Source organism: Ictalurus furcatus, chromosome 25, assembly GCF_023375685.1.
Source record: "Ictalurus furcatus strain D&B chromosome 25, Billie_1.0, whole genome shotgun sequence".
In the NCBI taxonomy this organism is placed as follows: domain Eukaryota; kingdom Metazoa; phylum Chordata; class Actinopteri; order Siluriformes; family Ictaluridae; genus Ictalurus; species Ictalurus furcatus.
In genome coordinates this window covers 9,655,359-9,681,314 of record NC_071279.1, presented here as the reverse complement: position 1 = coordinate 9,681,314, position 25,956 = coordinate 9,655,359, and the positions used below count along the sequence as shown (strand labels likewise).

Sequence of the window (25,956 nt, the reverse complement as noted above, 5' to 3'; positions counted from 1 at the left end):
CATTACTGAAGGAAGGCTCTAATATTGTGCGAGAAGGTATGGCATGCATTTGGAGTTCCAGTTCATCCTAAAAGTGTTCAGCTGGGAAGTCAGGGCTCTGTGCAGGCCACTCATATTATTATGCACCAATCTTGGCAAACCATGTTTTCATGGATCTCGCTTTGTGCATTGTCATGCTGGAACAGGTTTGAGCCTCTTAGTGTTAGGGAAGGGAAATTTTAATGCTACAACACACAACGACATTCTATACAATTGTGTACTTCCATATGTTTGGCAACAGTTTGGGGTGTGGTGAACAAACATCCATATACTGTTAACCATATAGTGTAGCAGCTGCCAAACCACACACTGAGCTGGTAGACCATCCCGTCTTTGAAGGCTGGTATATGGTGGTGTATGGAAACATTTTCTGAAGTACTGCTATGTATGAAATGTTGTAGATTAATTATTATTATTATTATTATTTTTAAAAAGCACCACATTAGGGCAGTTAGAAAATCTCACACGTTTGCTCAATTTAGATGAGTAATGATGACACTTAATGGCATTGATTTTGGTAGCTGGTGAGACAAAGCTGGATTTTTCAGTTGGGTTTTTATACACACATTTATTTATTTATTTATTTTTAAGTCTAATGGTTAAATAGGTGGAGTTGAATAAGAATTAAAAAATTTTTTACTCTTTGAGCCCATGCCCATTTCCAATCATGTACACAACCTGCTGAAAAAACCCACCAAAACAATAGAAGCCATCACAAGAATTTTGTTTTCCACTACAAATACCATTACAAACAATCATCTAACCATTAAAACCATTACCATTATTGGTCCTTAATAGTATCCACTGGACATATGACCAATAGAAGGCAACAAATTACCAGTAGAGACCCACAGGGACCATTACAGTTACCATTAAAACCAATACAATTCCCAGTATAAACATTACAAATTCTATGAGGGTTTCTATTGTTTGTTTGTTTGTTTTGTTTTTCCAGCAGGACTATGTTCTGCCCCCAGAACCTATGGTACTCAGTGGACTGTCATGACATCACTTTCAAGCACACACTGCTATTCAGTTGCTTGAATATCACGTTACAACTCTATAAACATGCAACTTGTCCTTCTAATGATTCATGAGGATGTGAAGAGGAGTTGGGGGCCAATCCAAACACAAACACACATTCCGGTTTCCCAGCTGTGTTTATTTTTATTATAACTATGTCATACACTTGTTCTGAGACAATGGCTCAAACTATTATTTAAAAAGAAAGATAATTTCTACATGATTTTCCACATCATTTGTACTAGTAAGAAATGAAAATATTGACTATTGCACCTTTAACAGATTTGGTAAATAATTTCTTGCTCTGCATGTAGTGCTGTAATAAAGTGAGAGGTTTCGCCCTCTGTGCTGTGGACTGGCGGTCACACCTTCCGGATAGACTGCTGCGCCAGCAGAAACAACGCCTTCTTGTTTCAGTCTTTATTTTAACCCTTTACAAACCTGTTATTTAGTCAGTTTTAGTGTCGGGAACATATTCGTAGCCAGTGTTGTCGGTGCTGTGTTGGACCGTGCTCAGACGGAGCGTGTTTGAGAAGAAGAAGAGAAGGAGGAGAAGGAGGAGGAGAAGGAGAAGTCCTCGCCGTCATCTCATTTCCTCCTCCTTTCCCACTTCATGTGAAAACATGGTGCATTGGCAGGTGCGGATTTAATTTCATGTTATTCGCTGGTTTTCTGCTCTACGGCCACACCATGAAGCACGGACAGTGTTTGCGGATTGTCTGTGAACTGATTTAACATCTGGTTTGCTGTTTATTTTATTTTGGTCAATCTGGAAATTTCTTCGGTTTCAGCAGTGCTGTTCCTTCAGCACGTTAGCTTAGCCTTATCGCTGTATCCCTTTTCTACCACCGGCCCCAGAAGCAGGCCACAGCGATGCGGACTTTACTACAGCCTTGATTATTCTCGGGGGAAATAATAATAATAATAATAACAACAGCAATTATAAATAAAATATAATAACCATTTTCGCTTCAGTGAAGGAAAGGAGGATATTTATATGGACCTGACGGATAGCTAGTAGCCGCTTCTCAGAGCAAAAGGGGGAAAACATGCTTAATTCGAGGCGGCTGTTGCGGCTTTCCAACCGCTCCTTCTTGGCCTTCTTTTTCTTCTTCTCCATGTCCACGACCTGCCTCTACTTCATTTATGTGGCCCCTGGAATAGGTGAGTGTTTTCTAATCTGCCGTATTCTTCTGAAACTTACTACTTATTATAGGGTGTCATTTCGGCTAAGCTATATACTAATTAGCAGGCTAGCGTTAGTTACAGGATGGCTAGCTAGCTAGCAAGCTAATCGAATTTTATTCAATCAAGGTAACTAACCAGGTATTGTGTTCTGTATCGTCCATATTATTATTATTATAATTATTATTATAGACCATGCACATAATTAAACATGTTTTATACTGATTATATATATTATTTCCTGTTTTCATTATATATAGCTGAAACAACCACGCTCAATAAATAATCTGCTCCGTGAATGTTTTGCCTGATTAATTAGCAATGGAAGCTACTAACAAGCTAGCTTCTAACCCAGTGTTAACCCGTTACTAACGATAATTAGCTACTTGGCTAGTTATGCTAAGCTGTTTAGCTAGTTAGGTGGATGCTTAGCAACCGGTCGACGCTTGAACTGAAACACACTGATTTGAAACAAGTGTAGTATCAGTTGTCAGTGTTCCTGCCTTGTTCAAAAGTCTGTTACACTTCCCTTGGTCCAGGTACACAGACAGACAGACAGTATTGTGAGGAGAGAGATGAAGAGTAAACTTAGATGGGAACCATGAAAGCAGACAGTTCAGTTCAGTGTTTTCAGCCTCAGAATATTTATTAATGTGTTTATTTTTCAACCACGAGTTGAGTTGAAGTGTATTGTAGCAGAGATATTAAGTACACGTCTTCAAAAGACTTCTCACAGGTTTGATTTCATTCATCTTCAGTAACCACTTCGTCCTGGTCAGTGTTGTGGTGGATTCCGGAGATACCCCCTGGATGAGATAGTAGGCCGTGGCAGGGCAACATTCGCACCTAGGGGGGATTTAGCATAACCACATGCTTTTCTTTGAAAGGTGGGAGGAAACCAGTGGGCCCAGTCGAATTAAAAGCTTAGGTTCTCGTGTGCCTTCTCTGAAAGTTTTGAAAACACGTGAAAATGTAGATGCAACTCATTCCAAGCACTACAACCCTATTCAGATTGGGTTAGTTAGGGTTTTCAGAGGGGTGTCTGTAATGTATCCCCCCCCCCCCCCCCCCCCCACACCCCCACATCTCCTCAGTGATAAAAACCTCTCATCTGGACAGCAGCAGAAAAAATGACTGCAGGAAGAGCGAGTTTTCTAGCAGGTTGTGTTTTTTCTACGAACCCGGATGTTTTGCGTCATGTTGTCATATGATCACACTCCATTTGCAGCACGGCATCCAAGAGGTCGAAAAGGGCAGCGGAGTAGAGAAGAGATGCTGGATCTAATTTCAGTTTGGGGTGAACCAAGGTTCCAGCAACAAATGCAAAAATGAGATAAAACAATAATCGCACATCTGTACAGAACATCACAGACTTGATTTTGGTGAAAAATTGTAGGATAGTTTTGGCCTGTAACTTTTTTTTTTCAGAGGAGGATGGAGAAAAACACCGACATGGCCGATCTGGATGGAAATAAAATCACAAAGGAGCACCTGTAACTCCAGCACCACATTTCACATTTAATCCATCCAGACAGGGCTCACAGTTCATTCAAGTCACGTTGAAAAGAATGTATTTGCGAGATGAACACGCATAAACACCACCACAAAGCCGTAATTAGGAGTGGGGGAAACTTAGGATTACTTTTTGAGCTCAGAGTTTCACAGTTGGAGGCATGTCAGTAAGAAAAACATGCTAGAATCAACGAAGGCAACGTCTGTGGTTGATGTTAAATTTGTTGAAATCGAATGTTTACTTGTCTCAGAGGATGTGCGAGAAAGAAAGAGAGATAATAAAAGTAAAACGTAAACCACATGACTTACGGGTATTTAGCAGTCACACGTCTTTCTCAGGCTTTTTAATTTACGATAAAGCAAGCTAATTGCCTGCACAAAATACGATAGCATTGTACAATTATTATATAATATGGAACAATAAGGTTTAAAGTGGCTTCATAAATTGATTAAAAACATTTTTAAAGAAAAATACAGCAAGGGTTTTAAGCCCACTTGTAGAAAATGAAGAACAAAGAATGTGCATCAGGTGTGCTTTGTATTTTTTTATATTAATTAAGAGAAAGCACACCTCTATCTTGCTCTGACCAACATGACTTGAATACACCTGATGCCGTGATTATGACTTCCCAACTGTTAATACGAACTTCCCCGGAGGACTTGAATGCACAGTTTTATAACTGCTTTTGGATGATAGTTGGAGTTCATGAGTCCCAAGGACACAAGCATGCACACACATTGGTGTCTATCAACTGATCAAACCGCTCACCATATTACTGTCATTCAAAACAAAGAAGCAGTTCAGCACATGCAAATGATCCAAAGGCCTTTCAGCAATTATGCTTACGTTAATGACGGCTCTTTCTCTTCCAGTTGTTCCAGTGTTTCCTGGAACACATGGCAAACAGCCACATTATTGGTCCTTGATGAACTAAGCCATTGTGTAGTACTTCAAGTCTCTGAGGTCACTCGGCCTCTGCAGATTAAACAGGGCTAACCAGCTGCAGGTGTACTGACGACTGCGCCTGAATCACAAACTCATGTTTTTAATGATTCGGTTTGATTGGCCTCCTCTCAGAAAGTCAAAATGACACTTGGAATCACTGCCCAGGTTGTTAACACTTTTAAAAGTGTTGAAATTTTGACACTAATTGGGTTAAAATTAACACTCCGTAACAGAAATGTGTGTTTTGTCTGTTAGAGAAAAATCCAGATAATGTAATGACCAGAGCAACTTGTACCAGAAAGAATGCACAGTACTGAATGACGGGGACTTGCACTTACATGGTAAAGATTAGGGCTGGGTTTGGCGGTTCGATTCGATTCTTATTTATATGGTTTCGATTAGATTTTGTTTCAATTCAATATCAATTAGTTCTGAATATTTCATTTAAAATGTTAGTTTTGCAGACTTGTAATCCATGTTTTAATATAAATGCTGGTAACTGAAACCCTCCTACTTAGCCATATTACTGAAATGCATATTTACATTAACAATAGGGCTCACACAATTATCTTTAATTACGTTTACTTTGAGTAACAAACATTGTAACAAGAAATCATAAATACGTGCGGACAGTGCAAACAAGGTAACCACAAACTGCATATTACTGTAAAAAAAATTTTCAATGTGCAAAAGTGAAATTCATTAACAACTTGAAAAATGTTTAAGAAATAAAACCGTTTTCAAAATTCAAAACACGAAAGATGGCGACATGTTCAGGACGAGAGGCGAAATACAGATAATATACGCATCCTCTCAAGTAAAGCACACGCATTAAGAATCGATTCAGGGATTTCCCAAATAGATATCGTTTCATTAAATTGAAGATCGATTATAATCGGAGCATCTATATTTTTTTTTACCCAGCCCTAGTAAAGATAGCTGAGCTGGCAGAACAGAATGTAATGTGTGTGACAAAACACGTACCGGTTTCTACAACTCGCTAATAAACACGAACAAAGTGACCCAACCAAAACGCTCCCAGAAAATGATGACGGTGTTAATGTGAACACGAAAACAAAGGCAACCGATAACAATAACTAAAGTGGCTGAGAAAGAGTTTTCAGAATACATCAATATTAGCTACCTCAACATTTCAAAATGATTTGTATTGACATAGGATGTTGTATGCACAGAATGTAATAGAATAATGCATCTAAAAAGGACCACAGAAAAAGCTCAAATGTTTCTAGACATCTGATCACAGCATCCATGTGTTTGTTGAACATCCTAATCCAGTTTTAGCCCCTTTTTGGTTTTACAAGAACCTCCTCTCTTTTGGGAAGACTTTCTACTGGATTTGGGAGCGTGGCTGTGGGGATTTGTGGTCATTCAGACACAAGAGCATTAGTGAGGTTGGGTATGGGTGTAGGGTGAGAAGGTCTGGGATCCAGTTGGTGGTCCAGTTCATCCCAAATGTGTTCAGTGGGGTTGAGGTCAGGGCTCTGTGCAGGAGACTCGCATTCTTCCAGTCCAAACTTGCCAAACCATGTCTTCAGTGAGCTCACTTCGTGGAACAGGTTTGGGCCTCTTGGTTCCAATTAGAGGTCAACCAATAATGGATTTTACCGATAACTAAGTTAATATTAAATATTTATATATTTATATATTTATATATATATATATATATATATATATATATATAACTATTAATAAATAGTAAAGTAAATAAAATATATACATCCAAACTGAACCAAAAAGTAACACTCCAATTAACAAATAAATATAGAGACATCTAAAATTAAACTCAAAAAACACTCAATAACACAACAGACTTAGTCAGTGATAGTTTTTATTTTGCCTCTTGAGGCCGGTCCCGGAGTGTTTAATGACAGCGTACCCTTCTCAGCCGCTCCCACAACGGACGCAGCCGGGAAAAACTATCGGTTCTGGATTTTTGCAGATCAGCCTTATTTCCAGCGATCGGTTTTTGGTGCTGATTGATTGGTTTTGTCGACCTCTAGGTCCAGTGAAGGGAAATTGTAATGCTGCAATATACAGAGACATCCCATACAATTGTGTGCGTGTGACTTTGTGGCAACAGTTTAAGGAAGACCCACATATGGGTGTGAGGTATATGGTATATGTCAGGAAATATATGATCAGGTGTCCATATACTTTTGACCATATAAGTATATAAGTTCATTACCATTGATTCAGTTTATCTATGCTAGGCAAGAACTGATGTTTGTTGTCAGTGTTTACAGTAGCAGTGTTATGTTCTGGCATTACTATGTCGTGTGACTTGGTATCAGTGTCACTGTTTTGGGGTTGAACTTGAACTACAGTTGCAATCAAAATTATTCAACCCCCTGAATAGAATCCCTCACAACAGCACAAATATGCAAAACCGGTGTTGTCTCAAGCACACCTGATTCAATTAATCAAGGGCTTCATTAGTTGCACCAGGTGTGCTTGAGCTGGAACACATGAAATACCTGAACTTCTAGGAGTAGAAGATGTATGAAATATCTAGCCGGGGGCAGAAAAGGGAAGCTATCAACGACTGCACCCAGATTTCTGAGAATGTGGTTCAGAATGTCATGGTGTAAACCACATTTATAGACCTTGGCATTTCCTTTTTGTATTTGCAAGATGCTCGCCTAGAGCTGCAAAGTTCATTATGTGACTGCTGTTTTGCAGATCACAATAATTAACGTTATATTATTTGGATAATTGGATAAAGAATCTGTTAAATTTGATTGTTACAGAACTGAATGAAGAATAATATATTTAATATTGTTTTTGTTTTGGTGTCTTCATTTCAATAAAAATGTGATTGTTTTATTATTAGTTTTTCAATTCAGATTCATTAAGCTCTTGCAATGAATTCAAAAGTCTAATATTAATACAATTATACAAAAAAAAATACAATTTTATTTTTAAAAATTCATTTTCTGTTTCAGTTTTCGGCCAAGTGCATCCTGAATTTTCGGTTTTGGCCCAAAGTTTTCCTTTCGGTGCATCACTATTGATAATGGTATACCTAATTTGGAATAATTATAACGCAAAATGTTGTTATACATGCATGTCATAGTGTTGACCCAAGATCATACAAAAAAGAGGAATTTCTGACCTTAAATGAAAGTAATGTTGCTTTTTAAAAAAAAAAACAAACATAAAATCGGCTCATCAGCAAGCAGGACTTATTGTAGCTTAGATTCAACTTTATTGTCATTGTGCAGAGTACAAGTACAAAGCTAATGAAATGCAGTTAGGATGTAGCCAGAAGTGCAAACAGCAATATATCAACGAGTGTTTAGTGAAAAAGACAAATGATGTAAGATGGCAGTAAATCAAATCCGAGTGGAGCAGTACATATGACATGACTGATGATGTATTGCCACTTTAAAAAATGCATCTTTTGTGCTGATCTTGTTTGACACACATGCGCTCGTCTTCCCAACACGAGGGAAGAAACATCAGACCTTGTAAGAGTAGGTTTTTAAGCTGGGAACTGGTGTGAGCTTTAGGGCTGTTTGTTTCTTTTCCCCCCATTTTTCTATACAGTGCTACAGGAATGAGTCCTGGAAACCCAGAAATGGGTTAGCATTTTAACACTTCCGGTTCCATTGTCCCGAAGTCCATCCATCCATCTTCTATACCGCTTTCAGGGTCACGGGGAACCTGGAGCCTATCCCAGGGAGCATCGGGCACGAGGCGGGGTACACCCTGGACAGGGTGCCAATCCATCGCAGGGCAAAATCACACATCCATTCATACACTACGGACACTTTGGACATGTCAATCAGCCTACCATGCATGTCTTTGGACTGGGGGAGGAAACCGGAGTACCCGGAGGAAACCCCCACAGCACGGGGAGAACATGCAAACTCCGTACACACAGGGCCACGGTGGGAATCGAATCCCCGACCCTGGATGTGTGAGGCGAACGTGCTAACCACTAAGCCACCGTGCGCCCCACCCCGAAGTCATTGTTTATTTTTGCTTAAATGCCTGAAATAAGGTCTGTGGTTAACACAAGCTCAAGATATTTTCAAGTTTTATTCTGCAACATAAAATACATCAGTAATACCCCACTCATGATTTTTTTAAAGCTGCATACACTCATCGGTCACTTTAATAGGAACACCTGTACACCTGCTTTTCCTTTCTCTGTCCACTTTCATTGAGCCTGTGTCCACTGTAGCCTTAGATTCCTGTTCTTGGCAGACAGGAGTGGAACCCCATGTAAGCTGTTGTAGCCCATCTGCCTCAAGATTTGCCGTGTTGTACATTCTGAGATGCTTTTCTGCTCACCATGGATGTAAAGAGTGCTTCTTTGAGTTACTGTAACCTTTCTGTCAGCTTGAACCAGTCTGGCCATTCTCCTCTGACCACAATCATCAACTTCTGCCGTCAGAACTGCTTCTTGCTACGTGTTTTCTGTTTTTTCGTTTCATTCTGTGTTACTCAAGAGACTGTTGTCTGTGAAAATGCTTGGAGCTCAGCAGTTTCTGAACTACTCATACCAGCATGGCTGGCACCATTAACCATGCCACAAGCAAAGTCACTGAGATCAAATTTATTTTCCCCGCATGCATGTTTGATGTGAGCATTAACTGAAAATCTTGACCTGTACTGAATCCAGGGAGTCCTGGCCAAAATGGCGGCACAAATATTTTCACATAAAACAAAACATTTTAAGAAATGCATAAAACAATGATGCATAAATAAAATGATATCCAACACTCATATGACCATAGCTCAAAGATTAATTAAAACAAGTACATGTTTCCTTCAGGTTGGTCTGTAAAAGATTAATTTTTTTTTTAAAGACTGGAGTGTTTCCAGAATTATAATACTCTGCAGCTCATTCCATAACCAGGGAGCATAAAAAAAGAAGGCAGCTTTACCACGCTCTGAATGTACCCTAGGAACATTTTAAAGAATTCTAGTAGTAGAGCTATTGCTGTTGTTTGTATCTGTAGGATTGTATGTGTTAGACTGCTTCCACATGATTAGCTGATTGGATAATTGCATGAATGAGCAAGGGAACATGTGTTCCTAATAAAGTGAGTTTATATGTACATGTGCATATTACAGCACCAGGCACAAGCGCATGTGTTCAGAATGGGTTTGTGAGCTGCATGGGAATACTGTTGAAGTGCTTAGTGCCAGGTACATTTGTTGGTTTGCTTTGCACGGTGTCTTAATTTTTAGAATCAGTGTTAGACACTATTAATATGAATAGCATAGACTCCAGGTGTGCTGCGTCTGTTTCAATGAGTATTTTAAACAAGTAAAATGAGTGTCCTGTAATTTCTTTCATTTTAGTATGAACCTTAAGTATCGATGGATATAAGGGTGGCTACAGCAAATGTGGAAAATCACTAAGCCACTACTGTAACATGGTGAAATGCTGTGTTTCAGAATAGGCGTTATGTAATACTTCTGTAAGTCTACTTTTAGGAGCAGATGACATGACTCCGTGGAAAATTGGTTAAATTAGCCAATTCATTAAAAAGACAGTGTTGCTTTCTAGCGGAAAGAAATATTAATGAAATACAATAACAGCATTTTTATTTTTATTTATTTTTTTAAAAAATTTTTTACCAGCTACATGAAACGGCTGTTGTTGGCGTTAGCCACCAAAATACGGTGGCCGGAAACAGCAAGTCATATTTGCCTATGCATAAAATATCACACCCAACCTGCCTATCTGATTGCCGTCACTGTCCTTACAGCTGTCAGTGCATAACAGATGATGATGTCTAAGTATAGCAGTGCTTTATGGTGTGTGTGTGTGTGGCTTCAGCTTGCAGTCCACAGCTTTTAGGTTTCAAGGCATGCAAAGTAAAATAAAAATTAGAGCACACTGCCTTACCGTAGAAGAATGTTTTTAATCAAGTAACTTTGTCTTGAGTCAAAATATTACCTCAGTGTTTCCTGTGGGCTAAGATGAAATATGCAGTACTGTGCAAATATTTTAGGTAGGTGTGAAAAAATGCTGTGAAGTAAGAATGCTTTCAATAATAGACATGATAATAGTTTATATTTATCAATGAACAAAAATGCAAAGTGGGTGAACAGAAGAAAAATCTACATCAAAGTACAGCTGCAACAACTAATCGATAAAATCGATTATGAAAATCGGTGGCAACGAATCTCTATCAATTAGTTGATCTGTGCGCGGCACGGGCGTGTGTACTCATTAGTTTATATTTGTAACACTCAGTTTGTGGATTAAATTTTAAATAAATGAAAAAAAATGGTACTGAAAGATTGCCCCGCCCCATCCGATTAATCAAAAAAAAATAAAATACCAGCCAACTAATCGATTATGAAAATAATCGTTAGTCGCAGCCCTACATCAAAGCAGTATATTTGGTGTGACCACCCTTTGCCTTCGAAACAGCATCAAACAGGAACTCACTAATGTGCTTGTGGCTGAATGATCACAAATCCCCACAGCCACACTGCAAAATCTTGTGGAAAGCCTTCCCATAAGAGTGGAGGATATTAGCAATATGGGTGTGATGGTCAGGTGTCCATATACAGTACTTTTGGCCATATAGGCCTAGTGTACTTATCTGCAACTCAAGGGACCAAAAAACTTTGATGTCTAACTATTTTGTTCAGCCATGGCGCTCTCTAGTCTAGATTGCAGTTAAGGTTAATCTTGAGTGCTATCTCACCTCTGAATGTAAGTCTGAAAAAACAGGTTTTTAAAGGTGTTTTTTGTTTTTGTTTTTTTGGAGACTGCTCTAAGCAGGTCACAGACAGGGTGTATCCCAAATACTAGTGTCTTGTTCTTACTAGAGTTCATTCTAACATGTTATGAGAGTATGTTACCAACTTGGAAGCCTACTGTAGAATTAAAAAGAAGAGTTGCAAGAGTTATAATTTCTACTTGTTATTTAGGTAATAACTTGCTCATAGGCTGATTATTAGTGGTTCATATGTGCTAGTGCTCTGCATAGATCAGCACATTCAGCTAAGCACAGTCCAGAACACAGAACCCAGTGATGTTAAAGCTAGCTTTGTTTTCCCATTACACAATCACTTGGTCACTAAGCTAAGAATCAGAAATGGTCTTCCTCTATGCCTTTTGTGTCAGACTGATAAACTGTACCCTTGCCCTCACTAAACTAATGAGAGAAACATGTATTACTGTGACCTCTGGAGAGTGCCCTTTGGATTTTTGATAGCTTGATCAGGTTATTGCTGGTTTCCAGAAACAACCACTTACTAAGGGACCCATTTTCACACTCTGTGTGGAGGCAGTTAGTTCTACACCGGTGTACTTCCTTGCCTGCATAAAGTTGTTTAACTACAGTACTTTGTCTAACCTCATCAGTCTTAAGGAAAATTTGATCATGTTGCTTTTGTCTTTCTTTCCCTCCCCTCCCCTCAACCCCTCAGCCAACACATACTTGTTCATGGTGCAGGCTCAGGGTATAATGTTACGAGATAACGTGCGGACAATTGGCCAAATAATCAGATCATACACCAATAAGAACAGCACTCTGAATGGCACAGGTGAGAGAAAATGCACACACCCAGATCATCCACACTCGTACATGAACCATTCTGGTATTAAGCTTAATTCTGTTCTTAATTCAATTCTGGCATTAAGTTTATTCATTTAGTCTTTTACAAGGTGGGTTGTAAATACTTGGTGATAAGTTATCTCCTTGTGTGTATGACTGTGTTCGCAGATTATCCAGATGGGAACAACTCCAGTGAATATTTTGCTCAGCCAACTACATACCTCCCTGAGAATTTCACCTATGCCCAGAACCTGCCCTGCCCTGAGCGCTTACCTTCTATGAGTGAGGTTTTCTTTTTTCTTTTCTTTTTTTTCTTTCTTTTTTTTTTTTTTTTTTAAAAACAATCATCAAGCCTAATGTGTGAGAAAGATTTGGCTGCTTGTTTGTAGAGGCTTTTCAGTTCCTCACTCGTTTGCATTAAATAGTAAGCAAAGCCATGCAGTTCTTGAGCATGTTTGTAGTGGCAATGCAATGCATTACATTCCATGGGAAAATTCTCCATATAGGAATTATATATTCAATCTGAAATTCTTGTGTTTGTGATGATTTAATTCCCACATCCTAATTCCTTTAGGTTCTTCAATTATACTTTGTAGAATGACAGTATTCAGTAAGGCTCATAATTCATCCTTTTTATTTTTATTTTAATGCAACTGCTCGGAAACTGTTGATGGTTGTTTGTTATTAGCTGTTGTGATAGAGGTGAAACTGATGTGTTGCTGATGTGTTGTGCCTCTGCAGAGGGTCCTACAGAAGTAAATATGACAGAGCTTCCTATAGAGGAGGTTGAACTGCAGCTTAGACAGCTGGGCATTCAGTTTGGGGGACACTGGAGGCCCAAGGACTGCAAACCACGCTGGAAGGTACCATTACTTTGTTTACATGAGCGCATGATTTTGAAGTGGAAAAAAAAAGTTTACGATTCTGTCCAGTTCATTTCAGCAATTGCTAATGACACACGTCGCGTCTGTGACACTCAAGCATGATAACAGTGAAAATATAACAAATAAGACAAAAGAAAAAGAATAAAATTTACTATTCTACTTATCTGCATTTAGTACTGTTATGCTAATCAGAAATTCACATAACTTGTTCAGTGAAAATAGAAAAAAAAAAAAACATAAGTCATTGGCTCAAATGCAAATTTTAGGGCAGGGGTGTCCAAATTTTTATTTTTTTAATTTTTTTAAAGGGGCCAGATTAGACCACATCAAGGGCTGGTCATAAAGCAATGAAAGAAAATCAGATTTGTTTTGGTAGATTATTAATTATGAAGTCAAGATGGACGTAACAAAAATAAATTCCAAGTAACAGCTAGTTTCATTATATTTCTGACAGGCCAGCTGGTGCAACATCAATCCTACACAATGTCAAGGTTTTGATGAGAGCTGAGCAATGTCAGACATTGCTTCATAATAAGCCATCAAGTCAAAGAAATATTTGTTTTTGTAATTAAGAGCAACTTGTTTCTCTTAAAATATCTCTCGTCTGATGTTTTGCTCTTTTATAACAGTTTACTGTGCGTTCAAAGTAGATTTACATTTCACAAAGCCATGCGTGTGGAGTCTCATCAAACGTATGTACTCATAATTGTGTGCTTAAATCGTGCACGTGCACTTTTCTATGCATAGTATGTGATTTATCATGTTATTATTGTGTGAGGATGTGTGTATACTTAAAACTTCTTGTGACCTTCCACATGCAGAAATCCCTCCTGGTAGAAAAGTGTAATTGCGGGTAAATTGATTAGCTCCAATCCCGCTTGGAGTCCATTATATCGGTGTAATAATTGCTGACTATGGTGCTAACAACAAGATGCAGCCAGGTGATGGATGAAATGTGAAGAAAAATCATATAAAAGACTTTGGGCTTGGGATGACAGTCAGTGGCTGCCCCTGTATTGCTTGAAGGTATATGGCACATGCAGCTTTGTGCAGGGAACGTGTTTAAAAGGATTGCAGGAACCTCTTTTCTGAGAGTGATGAGTGGCTCATGTTTTTTTGTATAGTGAACCTTTTAGTTGATCTCTCCCAGTAACTCGGCCCACTTTTGGAGCATTCAGCAAAATGCAGTAGAGGAGTCCCTGTGCACAGTCAAGTCCTTTCTACTGGCACATTTCAACGAGATGGGTTTCCCAACCAACCGTGAGCCGAATAATCACTTGTGTGTAAAACGAATTCCTATCACTCACGCTGCAATACAGTGGTGCTTGAAAAATTTTGTAAAATTTTCTACATTTCTTCATAAATATGACCTAAAACATCAGATTTTTGTACAAGTCCTAAAAGTAGATAAAGTAGACAAAAATATTATTCTTGGAAAATCATCCAATATTACACATCTCTGAGGGGCAAGAGTATATGAACCTTTTGCTTTCAGAATCTGGTATGAGCCACTTGTGCAGCAACAACTGCATCTAAACGTTTGCGGTAAGTGCTGATCAGACCTGCACATCGGCTTGGAGGAATTTTAGCCCATTCCTCAGTACAGAACAGCTTCAACTCTGGGATGTTGGTGGGTTTCCTTGAATTTGCTGATATAATTCAGGATTCATTCTTCCATCAATGATGGCAAGTCGTCCTGGCCCAGATACAGCAAAACAGGCCCAAACCATGATACTACCACTACCATGTTTCACAGATTGGATAAAGTTCTTATGCTGGAATGCTGCGTTTTCCTTTCTCCAAACATAACGCTTCACATTTAAACCAAAAGTTCTATTTTGGTCTCATCAAAACATTTTTTTCAATTGCTATCTGGCTTGTCCACGTGATTGCTGCAAACTGCAGACACGCAGCAATGTTCTTTTTGGAGAGCAGTGGCTTTCTTCTTGCAACCCTGCCATGCACACCATTGTTCAGAGTTCTCCTGATGGTTTACTCTTGAGCATTAACATTAGCCAATGTGAGAGAGGCCTTTAGTTGATTAGATGTTACCCTGGGTTCCTTTATAGCTTCACAAACTATTTCACATCTTGCTCTTGGACTGATCTTTGTTGGTTGATCACTCCTGGGGAGGGTAACAATGATCTTGAATTTTCTCCTTTTGTACACAATCTATCTGACTGTGGATTGGTGGATACCAAACATTTTAGAGATGGTTTTGTAACCTTTTCCAGCCTGATTGTCACGTAATAAACGTAAAGGACACTAGGATGGATGCACATGCAGATAAGAGCTTATACTTAAAGAGAGGCAGGCAGACACATCCAAAACATCAGACAATAGCATGGTCAAAAAACAGGCAATGGGTCAGGCGATTGGCAAACGGGTATAAATGAGGCAAAACCAGAATCGAGAACGAGATCAGAACAATAACACATGAACCGAAAACAAACGCTTGGTATATGGAAAACTCATGTAATACTTCGTAAAGTCATAGTGTTAGAACAGTCTCTTATATACTGTGGTTGTGCGTGTGTGTGAGATTGGATGCAGGTGTGAGATTAGAATGAGTGTGAGTGTTCTGGGAATTGCAGTCCGTGGCGGCCATGTGTGTAGGCCACCATGCAGTATGGGAAATGTAGTCACTGGTTTGCTGTAATATGATACTGAATAGCATCAACAACTCTCTTTCTGAGGTCCTCCGAAATCTCCTTTATTCATGCCCTGATATACTTCCACAAACATGTTGTAAAGCTCAGACTTTGATAGATCCCTGTTCTTTAAATAAAACAGGGTGCTCACTTAGTCATGTGAAAAAAATACGTACACCCCATGATTTTTAAAATAAAAACATATTTGGGCAATCAAACATTTATCCTCTTTGAAACAGTGCCTATTAATAAAGATGATGCACTCTGACACCGATGACGCACAGAATTGACATTTTGTAGTAATTATCACAATTTAAATGAACAAAAAACAGATCAGTCACATGGAAAAAGTAAGTACACCCCTACATTTATCAAACATTCAAATTCAGAAAATTAGACTCAGGTGTTGAAGATTGGGTGCCAGTGATTAGAACCTGCTTATAAAGTGCAGGTGGAACCTGTCTTATTTATACCCCTCTCATATCTAGAGTCTGGTGTTCCCTTTGCTATTGAGGTGTGTGGTGTCATCATGCCAAGATCTAAAGAGTTCTGTAAGGCCTTCAGAAAAAAGGTTGTTGATGTCTATGAGTGTGGGAAGGGATTTAAAAAGATCTTCAAATTATTTGAAATACATCATTCCACTGTAAGAAAATCTAGTCATTGTTCAGATTTCAAATGAAATTATGTCCAATACTGGCTCGCCTAGCAAATTCAGCCCAAGAACAGACCGTCTGATGCAAAAAAGAAGTTTCCAAGAACCCCACAATTTCATCACACAATCTGCTAGTAAGTCTTGCAACTGTTGGTGTCGAAGTGCATTCTTCTACAATCAGAAAGGGAAAAAGTCTTTGCTGTCTAGATAGAACATTAAAGCAAGCCTACAGTTTGCCAATGAACATATACACAAAGACCAGACCTTTTGGAACAATGTGCTCTGGACAGACTAATCAAAGATAGAGTTGTTTGACCACAGTAACAGGAGATGTTTGGCACTGACTGAAGAAAGCTTTTCAGGAGAAGCACCTCATACCAACTGTGAAGCACAGTGGAACATGCAAGTAAACCCTCAAACATCTTACAATTAAAAGAATATTACATGGAAGAGACTGATGGACAATTATGCAAAACGCCTACAAGAAGTTATTTCTGCCAAAGGGGGCAATACTAGTTTCTGATCTGATGATGGTTTGTCTCATTTATGCAGATATATAGAAAATTGTAGAAAAGCACCATTGTACACATTTCCAAATATGGCTGAAAACAGTAATGAGGGATTTTCATGCCATTGTATGTTAAGTTAATAAGTGGCAGGCAGTTATGAAGCTTATTGAATGCTGTCGACAAGGAGCCATGTGGAACACATGATAGTTTCATTGTGCAGAACAGCAATGTGGGACTTCAGCAAACTGATCTTGGCCATGGCTGGCTTATATTATTTCTTAGATAAACTACTGGTAAAAGTGCCAGATAAAACATTTTTGTTTTGCTTCATTTCCGGCAACAGGATCTCTTGATGGTGAAGGTTGACATGCTCCATGTTCTCTGCAATAAGCAGGGTACTGGGCTTTTTAAAGGAAAGGTGTTTACCATACATGCTGATTTGGGGGCATCACTTTAGGCAAATGCACATGGCCTTGCACGAGCAGAGCGTTTTAGAATGTGTGGAATATATCAACATTCACTGCAAGCAGCACATGTGATAAATACGTATTTTCTAGTACATAATGGCTGTTCTTATGCACAGTTATATCATGGTAACGAAAGAAAAAAGACACATACAGCATGGACGAACTTGATACCTTACTGGTGTTCCCCCTTCCTTATATTTATTCTCAACTCTGCATTGGTTATACGGGTTACATGACCAGATGATGGAAAATTATCTTGATAATAATTGTACTGTATTAACTGTCTATCTCTTTCTGTCTCTATCTCAGGTGGCTATTCTGATCCCCTTTAGGAATCGTCACGAACATCTTCCCATTCTGTTTCAGCACCTCGCTCCAATGCTGCAACGGCAACGCTTACAGTTTGCATTTTATGTAATTGAGCAGGTATGTAGACACAGAATTTCTACCTTGGTCTTTAAACCTAGACATATATACACACACATATACACGTACATATATACGGTCATGTGAAAAAATAAGTACACCCCATGGAATTGCCTTTTTTTGACGTATTTGGACAAGCAAACATTTGATCTTCTTTGAAACAGTGTCTATTAATGAAGTTAATATACTTGAACAAATCCACAAGGAAAATTAGCTTTTTCAGTCATTTATTCAACAGAAATATCAATAGTATACCCTTGGCCTCAGAAGTTAGGTATTGCTCCCTTTAACAGGAATAACTTCTTGTAGACATTTTGCATAATTATCCACCAGTCTCTGACTTTGGCTTGCTGGAATTTTTGACCGCTCTTCCATGCAATATTCTTGTGGCAAGATGTTTGAGGGTTTTCTTGCATGCTCTGCCCTTTTCAAATCCCCCCCCACATCATTTCAGTGGGATTCAAATCCTGGTTTTTGACTAGGCCATTCCTCAACCCTCCATTTCTTCTTTTTGAGCCATTCCTTGGTGGATTTGCTAGTGTCCTTTGGATCATTATCCTGCTGTAAGGCCCACTTTCAGTTCAACTTCAACTTTTGGACAGATGGCCTCACATTATCTTCAAACACTCCTTGATATGATGCAGAATTCATAGCTGAACCAATGAATGCAAGTTGTCCAGTCCCTGAGGCAGTGAAGCAACCCAAAACCATAACATTTCCACCACCGTGCTTCACAGTTGGTATGAGGTGCTTCTCCTGAAAAGCTGTCTTTGGTCAGTGCCAAACATGTCTGCTGTTACTGTGGCCAAACAACTCTCTCTTTGATTCATTTGTCCAGAGCAAATTATTCCAAAAGACCTAGTCTTTGCCTATATGCTCATTGGCAAACTGTAGTCTTGCAAAGGCTTTTTCCTGGCACGCCTCCCACGCAGGTCAAATCTCTTTCTGATTGCAGAAGCATGCACTTTGACACCAACACCTGCAAGACTTACTAGCAGATCCTGAACAGAACTCTTTAGATCTTTGCATGATGACACCACACACCTCAATAGAAAAGAGAACACCAGACACTAGATATGAGAGCGGTATAAATAAGACAGGTTCCACCTGCACTCCCTAAGCAGGTTCTAATCATTGGCACCCAATCTTGAACACCTGATTCTAATTTTATATTTTTAAAGGTGTGAGAAATATAGGGATGTACTTAATTTTTCCATGTGACTGAACTGTATTTTGTTCATTTAAATTGTGAAAATTACTACAAAATATCAATTTTGTGTCATGTGGTAGAGTGCATCACCTTTATTAATATGCACTGTTTCAAAGAGAATTGAATGTTTGATCATTCAAATATATGCACACAGTATCTCACAAAAGTGAATACACCCCTCAATTTTTTGTAAATATTTGATTATATCTTTTCATGTGACAACACTGAAGAAATGACACTTTGCTGCAATGTAAAGTAGTGAGTGTACAGCTTGTGTAACAATGTAAATGTGCTGTCCCCTCAAAATAACTCAACACTCAGCCATTAATGTCCAAACCGCTGGCAACAAAAGTGAGTACACCCCTAAGTGAAAATGTCCAAATTGGGCCCAAAGTGTCGATATTTTGTGTGGCCTCCATTATTCTCCAGCACTGCCTTAACCCTCTTGGGCATGGAGTTCACCAGAGTTTCACAGGTTGCCTCTGGAGTCCTCTTCCACTCCTCCATGACGACATCACAGAGCTGGTGGATGTTAGAGACCTTGTGCTCCTCTACCTTCCGTTTGAGGATGCCCCACAGATGCTCAATAGGGTTTAGTCCATCACCTTAACCCTCAGCTTCTTTAGCAAGGCAGTGGTCATCTTGGAGGTGTGTTTGGGGTAGTTATCACGCTGGAATACATGCTGGGATCATGCTCTGCTTCAGTATGTCACAGTTCATGTTGGCATTCATGGTTCCCTCAATGAACTGTAGCTCCCCAGACCATGACACTCCCACCACCATGCTTGACTGTAGGCAAGAAACACTTGTCTTTGTAATCCTCACCTGGTTGCCGCCACACACGCTTGACACCATCTGAACCAAATAAGTTTATCTTGGTCTCATCAGACCACAGGACATGGTTCCAGTAATCCATGTCCTTAGTCTGCTTGTCTTCAGCAAACTGTTTGCGGGCTTTCTTGTGCATCATCTTTAGAAGAGGCTTCCTTCTGGGACGGCAGCCATGCAGACCAATTTGATGCAGTGTGCGGCGTATGGTCTGAGCACTGACAGGCTGACCCCCCACCCCTTCAACCTCTGCAGCAATGCTGGCAGCACTCATACATCTATTTCCCAAAGACTACCTCTGGATATGACGCTGAGCACATGCACTCAACTTCTTTGGTCCACCATGGCGAGGCCTGTTCTGAGTGGAACCTGTTCTGTTAAACCACTGTATGGTCTTGGCCACCGTGCTGGAGCTCAGTGTCAGGGTCTTGACGATCTTCTTATAGCCTAGGCCATCTTTAGGTAGAGCAACAATTCTTTTTTTCAGATCCTCAGAGAGTTCTTTGCCATGAAGTGCCATGTTGAACTTCCAGTGACCAGTATGAGGGAGTGTGAGAGCGATGACACCAAATTAACAGACCTGCTCCCCATTCACACTTGAGACCTTGTAACACTAACAAGTCACATGACACTGGGGAGGCAAAATGGCTAATTGGGCCCAAATTGGACATTTTCACTTAGGGGTGTACTCGCTTTTGTTGCCAGTGGTTTAGACATTAATGGCTGTGTGTTGAGTTATTTTGAGGGGACCTCAAATTTACACTGTTACACAAGCTGTACACTCACTACTTTACATTGTAGCAAAGTGTCATTTCTTCAGTGTTGTCACATGAAAAGATATAATCAAATATTTACTATATAAATACTGTGTGTGTGTGTGTGTGTGTGTGTGTGTATATATATATATATATATATATATATATACACACACACACACACACACACACACACACATATATAACACAATAACCCAACAATTTCTACAAGGTGTACTTATTTTTTCCACTTGACTGTATGTGTGTGCATGTAAGTGACAGTCCATGTCTAGGTGTAAATTACATGATTTTAATGCATGACATGGAGTGAAAGAACACCCAGTGTGAAACGGAGTGCGTCTGTGGATATCATGGTCACTTATTCTTCCATGGTCACATGTCAGCATTGACTAGTTAAAGGCACCATTGATGTTTGCAGTACAAAATTTGACTGAATGGATAAACATAGCAGTTATTGTTCATTAGTTATGTTGTAAACGGTTCGTTAGATCTAGAATTCTGCCCGCTCAAAATCATACACAGAGGTAAAGTAGTACGATAAGACTATGTTTACTTAAATGAATTATAATAGTTATTAGAGAGCCAAATTGTGAATGTGTGACTTATCTAAAACATAAGTATCACGGAAATGCAGTTTTTTCATGTTTCAGTTAGCTACATGCAGGGTTTTTTTTAATACCACAATGGAGGGTTAGTCATTCTGTAAAGCTTGCTTCTGAGCAATCAACAATTTGTAGTCTGTAAAAAATTCTCTGGGGGAGGAACTAAACAGGTTCTGGGAACTGCAGCTCATTATCTAAAAGGTTGTTGTGTGAAAACACTTAAAGTATCTAAGTTTCTCCAGTAGACGTGTTTGAGTAAATAATGCTCATTTGGTTGTGCTGCCCTCAGCTGGTGTTTTTGGGCATTACCCCTCAGTTATAGTAAGTAATAGTGCGTATTTCCCCTTTTTGTGCGAGATTTCGCTTCGTAAGTTCTTGCATGTAAATGTAGTAAAGTAATAAAAGTTTTGTGAGTTGTTTGTTGTGATGACCTTTATGGAGACCTGTGTGGAGGAAGATATGAACAGCTAACTCATGTATAACAGACTGTCACTCATGATTCCATAATAGAAACTGTCCATTAACTGCAATAACTCACAATGCTTTATGTTTGGATACTTATCCACATTTCAAAGAATTTTTGGAGTTTAACGCAAGTATAAATATAAATAGAGAACCACTGCTTTATTCAGATACGACTTTTTTTTTGCATTTTTTAGCTGCAAATTCTTAACTTAAATCTTAGTGTAGATATTTGACTATTTGATTATTATTTATGAATTATTTATACATTCTGTTAACACTTTGGGCAAGATGTCCTGCTGCAGGTAGGTAGTAATGCCCTTTACAGTAATTTATTTTTCGTTCTACACAAAAGGATGCTGTTCGAGTTTATCTCTAAAGTTTGTGTTCATGCTTGTATTTTTCTCGTATCCAGATATTTTTTTTAATTTACAGTAAATTGGTTTTCAAGTGTGCACCTGTTCCCCTCTTTCTCCTTTATTGGTTTGTTGTTGTTTTTGTTTTGTTTTTTCCAGGCAGGTACGCAGCCTTTTAACCGAGCCATGCTGTTTAACGTGGGCTTCAAGGAGGCAATGAAAGACCTGGACTGGGACTGTGTGGTTTTTCACGATGTTGATCATATCCCTGAAAATGACCGGAATTATTACGGCTGCGGGCAGATGCCTCGTCACTTCGCCACAAAGCTCGACAAGTACATGTACATGTGAGTGAGTTCCATAGATGCGTACATACTTTGGATGTCATTTGTTTGAGTATTTCAATAACTGCTGATCTCCTGGGATTTTCGCGCAAACAGTCGCTAGATTTTACTCAGAATGGTGCAATTAAAAAAATAACATCCAGCGAGCGGCAGTTCTGTGGACAGAAAACACCTTGTTGTTGAGAGAGATCAACAGAGAATGGCCAGACTGGTTCATGCGGACAGAAAGGCTACAGTAACTCAGATAACCACTTGTGGTGAGCAGAAATGCATCTCAGAATGCACAACACGTTGAACCTTGAGGCTGAGGGGTTACAACAGCAGAAGACCACGTCAGGTTCTGCTTCTGTCAGCCAAGAACAGAAAGCTGAGGCTACAGTGGGCACAGACTCACAAAAACCGGACAGTTGAAGACTGGAAAAACGTAGCCTGGTCTGATGAATCTTGATTTCTGCTGAGGCCACAGATGTTGGGGTCAGAATTTGACACCAACAGCGTGAACCCATGGACCCAACCTGCCTTGTGTCAACAGTCCAGGCTGGTGGAGGTGGTGTAATGCAGTGGGGAATGTTTTCTTTGAGCACTTTTGGCCCGTTAATACAAATCAATCATCGCTTGAATGCCACAGCCTATTTGAGTATTGTTGTCGACCATGTGCATCAATTCATGGACCCAATTTACTATCTTCTAATGGCTGCTTCCAGCATGATAATGCACCATGTCACAAAGCAAAAATCACTTCACACTGGTTTCATGAACATGACAATGAGTTCAGTGTTCTTCAGTGCCCTTCCCAGTCTCCAGATCTGAATCCAGTAGAACACATTTGGGATGTGTAAGAACCGGAGATTCACAGCATGAATGTGCACCTGAAAAATCTGCATGATGCAATCATGTCATCATGGACCAGAATCTCAAAGAAATGTTTCTAGCATCTTGTGGAATCTATGCCATTAAGAACTGAGGCTGTTTTGAGTGCAAAGGGAGGCTGTACCCAGTATTAGTATAGTGTTCCTAATAAAGTGTTCAGTGAGTGTACATAGACGACCAATACAAGGTTGGAGTATCAAAAAAAGAATGGCTTAAATCATGTCGTGTGTGTGTGTGTGTGTGTGTTCAGTCTGCCCTACAGTGAGTTCTTTGGAGGAGTGAGTGGGCTTACAGTAGAGCAGTTCCGCAAGATCAATGGTTTCCCCAATGCATTCTGGGGCTGGGGAGGGGAGGATGATGACCTCTGGAACAGGTGGGCAAATGTGTGCATATGTTTATTAAACAGTGATACTGTGCTCAAAAGTTTTAAATGTCAGTTTCTCTGTGATGTCCCAGGGTGCACTTTATTGGCTTGAACGTGACCAGACCTGAAGGTGATATTGGCAAATACAAGTCAATTCCCCATCACCACCGAGGAGAAGTGCAGTTCCTGGGACGGTCAGTTTGCTCTTTGGCCATCTGTCTTTCTCATTCGTGGTCGCTCAGAAGCCGTTTAATATGTTGCATGAGCAAAATAAAACCTGCATTATATTTTCAGTGAATAAATTGGTGAGATATGAGGGAAGTATATATGGTTGTGGCCAATAGGAAACAGGAAAAGAAATGGATGAAAAGTTCAGCAAATATGTATTTGCTTTACACTTGCTTACATCATGTAGAGGTTAAACTAACAATGTGTATCTTCCCATGTTTAAGTGCTTGTAACCTCCAGTGCAGTGACCCATTGCTGACTCACCTCATTTGCAGTAGTGCAATACTGTTTATATTTGATTTGTTACCCTGTGATGTGTTGAGAGTGTGCTGTTGATTTGCATCTCTCTCTCTCTCTCTCTCTCTCTCTCACACACACTTTCTCTCTCAGGTACAAGTTGCTAAGGTATTCTAAAGAAAGGCAATATTTGGATGGTCTAAATAATCTCCAGTATTCTCCGGAAATCTCTTTAAGTAGTCTGTATAAGAACATCACTGTTAACCTGAGCCCTGAGCTTGCCCCCATAGCAGAGTACTGACACCTGCCTCCTCCTCCTCTCCACCTGGCCATCAGTACCTGAAGACGACCGACCCGGCATCGTGGAGAAGAGAGCGGCCTGAACACCGCGTACGGCCGCCAAGTAACCTTAAAACCAACAGACAAATGGTTAAAGGAGTGAATGCTAAAATGATTGTGTGTGTGCGGGTGGAGTCATACCTATGTTTTTGTGAGCGTGTGCGTCCCAATGCATGTCTCTGTGTTTATGCGGCTTTAACTACTCAAATCACATCATGCTACGAAAAAAAAAAGCAGGAAGTAGAAATTGGGGCGTGTCAGTGTCAACAATTCCGATGTTTACTGCGAAGCCTTAACTGATTTTCATAGGCTGTTATCACTCTGAGTGTCAGTTCTCATCCATGCCAACAATGTAGACCGCTCAGTTTTACAACTCAACAGCAACCTAAATGCCAATAGATATTTTATGGCACGTTTTGTATCATATAGTAGTATTTTAAGGCATATGAGGATGTATGTATGTATGTACTGTAAATGGTCTTTTTTGGCCTTCCTTATTTATTATATTTTTTTTAGTTTCTTGAGATGTACTTTCGAGCACTCCAGTGGCATGTGTAATGCGAGCGTTCCCGTTTTCTTTTCTTTCATGAAGAGTGCACAAAGGATCACGTCTGCTCACCTGATCCTGTAATGACAAGCGTCATTCCAATGCACATATTCTTACTCTTACTTTGGCAGCTAACTGTCTTTTCATTAAACCCCACCTTTCCTTACACAAATGGACACTTCAGTTTAAGGACTAAAGACAAATTGAAATTGGGGTGTGTGGTCACCAATATCAGCTGCATGCCTTATGTTTTTGCCAGTTAAAAAAAAAAAATATATATATTTAGTATGTTTTTAGTTTTTCTTTTGTGCACTGTAACAATGAAAGTGAAGAAAATATATCTTCTTTTCTTATATACAAGAGGGGAGAAAAAAATGTTATTGCTGGTCAGTCGCTCGAATAATTGTAGAGCAGTCGGGTACACAGCTGCTAAATGCTCAAATACTATAAAAATTGTGTGTGAGAGGGAGAGAGTGTGTGTGAGTGAGAGAGATCCTCCAGCTGTGCATATGAAGTACATTGTGATGTTGCACTCTAGTCATAAAACAAGTTGGGCCTGGATGAGAGAGTGATGTCAGTGTTACTCTTGAATGGCATCGGAATAAAGTTTGGGCAATGAAGACTTTATGCTGTTAAAGTTTTGAGCTGTTGGTTAGTTGTGCTTTTCTTTGTACATGTTGATTGCCTTTGTATATACAACCTGATGTTGAAGATGATTTATCATAATTTGGTATATTTTTTATGTGGTGATGTTTTTTTTTTTTGTTTTTTTTGTTTTTTGTTTTTTTTGCTAGTGATCTATTTTATTAATTTATATCGGTTCTAAATAGAAAACTGGTATTGGTATTCTTACACTCCGTGTGTCTGGGTGTGTGTGTTTGCGTGGGTTTGTCTGGGTGTGTGCGCATCTGGGTGTGCGCATCTGGGTGTGCGTGTCTGTGTGTGCGTG

The 25,956-nt window shown here is 39.4% G+C and overlaps 1 protein-coding gene across 1 annotated transcript; it reads left to right on the top strand.

Annotated features, from left to right (window-relative positions):
• The first annotated feature begins 1,407 nt into the window (after positions 1-1,407).
• Positions 1,408-25,078, top strand: b4galt6 (UDP-Gal:betaGlcNAc beta 1,4- galactosyltransferase, polypeptide 6). Its single transcript, XM_053613850.1, has 9 exons — positions 1,408-2,226; positions 12,128-12,244; positions 12,424-12,537; positions 12,997-13,118; positions 17,728-17,844; positions 22,238-22,425; positions 23,543-23,665; positions 23,749-23,850; positions 24,275-25,078. Exons 1-9 carry the CDS (start codon positions 2,112-2,114, stop codon positions 24,420-24,422), a joined length of 1,146 nt encoding a protein of 381 aa, XP_053469825.1. The 5' UTR covers positions 1,408-2,111; the 3' UTR covers positions 24,423-25,078.
• The last annotated feature ends 878 nt before the right edge of the window (positions 25,079-25,956 follow it).